This window comes from Lactuca virosa, chromosome 3, assembly GCF_052849685.1.
Source record: "Lactuca virosa cultivar CGN04683 chromosome 3, Lactuca_virosa_CGN04683_v6, whole genome shotgun sequence".
In the NCBI taxonomy this organism is placed as follows: domain Eukaryota; kingdom Viridiplantae; phylum Streptophyta; class Magnoliopsida; order Asterales; family Asteraceae; genus Lactuca; species Lactuca virosa.
Genome location: NC_136428.1, coordinates 386,409,763 through 386,414,280, shown reverse-complemented (window position 1 = coordinate 386,414,280; position 4,518 = coordinate 386,409,763). Strand labels below are relative to the sequence as shown.

General features: G+C 33.0%; 1 protein-coding gene across 1 annotated transcript; it reads right to left on the bottom strand.

Moving 5' to 3' along the window:
- Positions 1-281: 281 nt before the first annotated feature.
- LOC145167712 (alpha/beta-Hydrolases superfamily protein) lies at positions 282-4,518 on the bottom strand. Its single transcript, XM_079086948.1, has 12 exons — positions 4,165-4,518; positions 3,202-3,286; positions 3,054-3,105; positions 2,921-2,941; positions 2,774-2,827; positions 2,371-2,421; positions 1,881-1,943; positions 1,723-1,788; positions 1,394-1,432; positions 1,198-1,314; positions 1,016-1,108; positions 282-771 (listed from the first exon to the last, which is right to left on the bottom strand). The coding sequence occupies exons 1-12, from the start codon at positions 4,250-4,252 to the stop codon at positions 502-504; spliced, it is 999 nt and encodes a 332-aa protein (XP_078943074.1). The 5' UTR covers positions 4,253-4,518; the 3' UTR covers positions 282-501.

Here is a 4,518-nt window from a genome sequence, read left to right as displayed (position 1 = left end):
ATTGTTTTATAAGTTTAAAATATTAACATGTTGTCTAGAAAAAAACATTTATGTGGTGATGAGAAAAGGAAATAACAAACTAATACCGTTACAAAATGATTTAAGGATAAATTTATAACAAGGGCCTCATTAAAAAAAACAAACAAAAAAAAATTCACCCTCTACTAATTTTATTTTTACTGTAAGGGCCTCAAATCGGTTTGGACCAGCCCTGACCCTATAGCTTTGGAGTCATGAGAATGGATGCTGGAAACTTGAAAACCATTCATTAGAAACTCTGGTTAACAGCAGCAGTACCCATTATTACATTAACAATTAAACATTGTAAATTGTCACATTAATTACACGTGTTTCTAAGGCTAAACATCAGTGTTTGGAATTTAGTAGATGAACACTAACAAACATACCATGAACAAGGACTTCTCTTTTTTCGGGTTTAATAAAATCACATAGGCCTTCGAATAGAGAAATATTCATAAAGAAATAAACATTATATTCGCATTACAAGCGATGCACAACATTTAGTTGAAGATCTTGTTGTCCACCGAGTTTTCTGATCAGAAAACTCGTGGCATCAGAATCCGATTTTGATTCTATCAAAATCGGATTCTGGGAAGCTTGTGCTTCTTCATCTACTAAATATGGGACCATGTACTTCTTCATATCATCATCCGTAATGTCAAGATGTCCTCCTGTCACATTTACGAATTTGACCCTCCCAGCCTCATCCAATGTCCTCAACCCAATCCAGTCTTCAATATATAGTCTCGTCTATACATACATAAATAAAATCAAGAATCATGGGTATGCATTGGTGACTTGTACCATACAAACACTCAATGCATGGTTCATATCATAAATGAGAATCAAGAAATCTGATAGATGGTAGCGTACAACCCAACAATGCATGATTTTATTACTTGTACACATACATAAGTGAAAATCAAAAATCAGTGATCATGGGTATGCATTGATGGGTTGTAACGTACAAGTCATTGATGCATAAAAGGTTTACCTCTTGTGCTGGAAGTATTGGTTCCAAAGCTCCATCAGGAAAGTACCCAAACCAAGAGGTTTCTTTGGGTACCAAAACTGAATCTTTATCACCCTGAAACACATTTCAAGTGACTTGTACTTCATGCAGTGAAAGTTGTACATTGAAAGCGAAAAAGAGGAGAGATGTGGACATATTCTTACCATTATAAGCACCAAATTTTGCAAGCTGCTGAATCTTTCTTTGTATGTAGCATTTTTTTCAAACTCGTTATTCAGCTTTGGTAGGAATGTACACCCTTCTTTATATGCATCAAGATCCTAACAAAGCGAAATGACGTTTTAGTCCTTCAAGTTCATATGTTGTGATGCATAGATAAATAAGTATTTTTTTACTCACAGTGGGGATCTTGATGTAATTTGAGGGAGCCAAGTGGTTCTGTATATGCAACATCAAGTTTCAGACGAAAATTCAAATGAAAAACAAGAAATTAGGTTTAAGAAATGTTTGAAAGGATCAATAAATGCATTTATCATCAAGAGTGTTCAAGATTTGGATTGATTTTGAAACTTATCTTCGTATTTGAGGTAATATTGGTGAAATTTTCATATAAAACTTTTGGTCAAGTGAAATTATTAATTATGTACTCTTTCCTTTCTTATTGAAGACGTTGTACTTTCAATTTTTTTTCCTAATAAAAAAATAGTTTGAAAATAGTGAAATTTAACCTGGAGAGATTCACTATAAATAGCTAACTTCATCAAACTGTCGAAAAAAACGCACATCAAACCAGACTGCAAAAAATAAAAACAAAATAAAAAGATCTTCATGAACAAAAACTCATGTTGACTTTTGTGTATTTATTGAAAAATATTTCAAGACTTACACCACAAAATGGCATTGAAGCTTCCCCAGCATGAGGGCCCGCTACCGATATGAAGTTCTTCACCTGTTAGAAACATGCAAAGATTTAAATCAAAATATTCCAATTTCTAGGGTTCTTTTGTGGATGAGGATGAGAAGGGCATTTAGGTCATTTTCACAAACAAGAGATCGAGAACAAGTCCATGTCTATGTCCCACCTTTTTGGACGAGACAAAAAATTGCAACTTTTGTCCCACTGACATCAGTCTGAGTATCAGTCTAATGCATAACAAATACAGTACAACCTGTCTTGTCTTGTCATTTGAGGATGAGGATGAGAAGGGCATTTATGTCATTTTCACAAACAAGAGATCGAGAGCGAGTCCCTGTCGCACCTTTTTGGACAAGACAAAAAATTGCAACTTTTGTCCCATTGACATCAGTCTCAGTCTAATGCATGACAGATACAGTCTGTCTTGTCATGTACTTTACCCTAAGTGTACTGTACTTACCGGAGGTGCTCCATCACAAAACTCAAGAACTGCTCGCCCAATCAAGTTACCCTACAAAAATCACCCGCATTTATTACCTTTCCATTCGGTATTAAATGCAAGAAATAGCAATGTACTTTGAGAAATCTACCAATTATAGCAATATCATCTAAATAAAAAGAAAAGTTTGGTGCTATAATTGGGTAGATTTTTCAATGTCTAATGTCTTAATAAGGAAAAGATTGAAAAATTCAATACTATAATTGGATGGATTTTTCAAAGTGCAAGACTTTAATAAGAAAGAAATTTAAAGTACAATAAAGTAATAAAAAGAAATAAAAGTCATACGCTATAACACACAAACAAATCAAAGTACATTGATATTTCATGTTAACCAAAATTTTAACATTTTGATAATCCTTACTTGGGAAAGTCCAACTATATTGTAGCCTTCATTGAGTTCACTCATATTCTTCACCTATAAGTTGTGGGAAATATAAGCACTTAGAAACAAGTTCACTAAACCCCGAAAACCATATTCAAGAAACGTATTTATCATTAGTTTTATTACCTTTTCACAAGCAATCTCTGTCTACAACACAAAAACACAAAAATTTAAAGTCAAAATTTATCTTCTTTACAACTACGGATTGTTTGGAAAATAATTTGAAGATGATTTAGTACTATAAAAGATGAAAAACCACCTGTTCATCAAAGGGCATAAACCAAGAATCCCACACTCCATTTCCAATTTCTCTACACATAATGCAAATGTCTCATTACACTATGTAATTCATTTTTTTTTTAATTATCAAGAAGTTACATTCAAACTATGAGTTAAAGAGAGCATACATGCAATATCCTGTAGAATTAGACCACTCGCTTAAAAGATCAGTGAAATGTTTGACTCCTTTCTTTGTGCAACTATCCGAAACGCCTATAAACAAAGTTTAGAGAAAAAAGTTAGGAACTTTTTTCAAAGTACAATATATTAATAAGAAAAGAACTTAAAATAAAAAGTTTGTAACAAAAAAAGGAAGTAGGATGTTATAATATACAAATAAACGTTTGATATTTCGTGCATTTAGTCCTAATGATAAAGAGTTCAATAATAATGATATTTGGAAGATTCTTCTAATAAGTAATTTTTGGGAAACTGGTACTGATTTGACAAATTATTTAGGATCAAAATAACCAGATTTGGATATTCAAGTAAGTTGAGATAGTGTAAAATTACATAACTACCCATAGCTTGAAGTTGGATGATCACTTGAAAAAACACATCCAAAAACCCTCTGAATGCTAAGATTGTATCTCAAAACATGGCAACTTTTTATGGACCAATATATAGATTTATGTGATATGATTTTTTTTACCTTTCTATTAGATTCAACTTATAAGAGTCGACTGAATTCTTTTCTATCTTCAAGATCGATACATAAAAGAAATTTTACAAACTGATAACATTTTGAAATAAAAACATGTACATAAAGGCAATGAGATCATTTCCCACAGGAACAAATTAGCCTAAAAGACATATAAAACCACCAAATCTAAGTTAAAATATGTGTAAATTATGTGTGAGGGTTTTGAACTTTGACTCTCAGACATGACATGAGTTGACTCGCAAAAAGTTCCAAGATAAGCAATAAAAGAAGTTCCATGAAACCCCGTAACTTATTTTCCTCAGGTAAGCAATAAAAAAAATACAAAAAACAGTAGAACAATTCAAGGGTTTTGCACAAGATCCACATCATGATCATCAAGCTCCAACTCGAAGCATGCGATGATCAAAAAACAAAGAGAAACACTTACCATGAAACACAACAAAAGGGATAGAATGCGTGATTAGCGGAAGCAAAGTCAAGATGATAAAGAATCTCGTTACTGCAGCAGAGGCCATAAATGGAAACTTAAGTGGGTAACGAAGGATCAAAAGGTTAAAAACGCAACCCTTGGTGGAATGCTATCTGGGGTTGTGATTGATTTCGATATGGTGCAATTTTTCGAAGATTTAACAGTAGAAAGGTAGAAGAAACCCAATTTGTTGGTAGGAAGATAGATCTTATTGAATAGCGACACTCATTGTACACGTTTCTTCTGTGTTTGTGAGAGGGAGATGAGGATATGGTAGCTAAAGGTCAAAATGGGTGGGGTGTTTGAATGAAC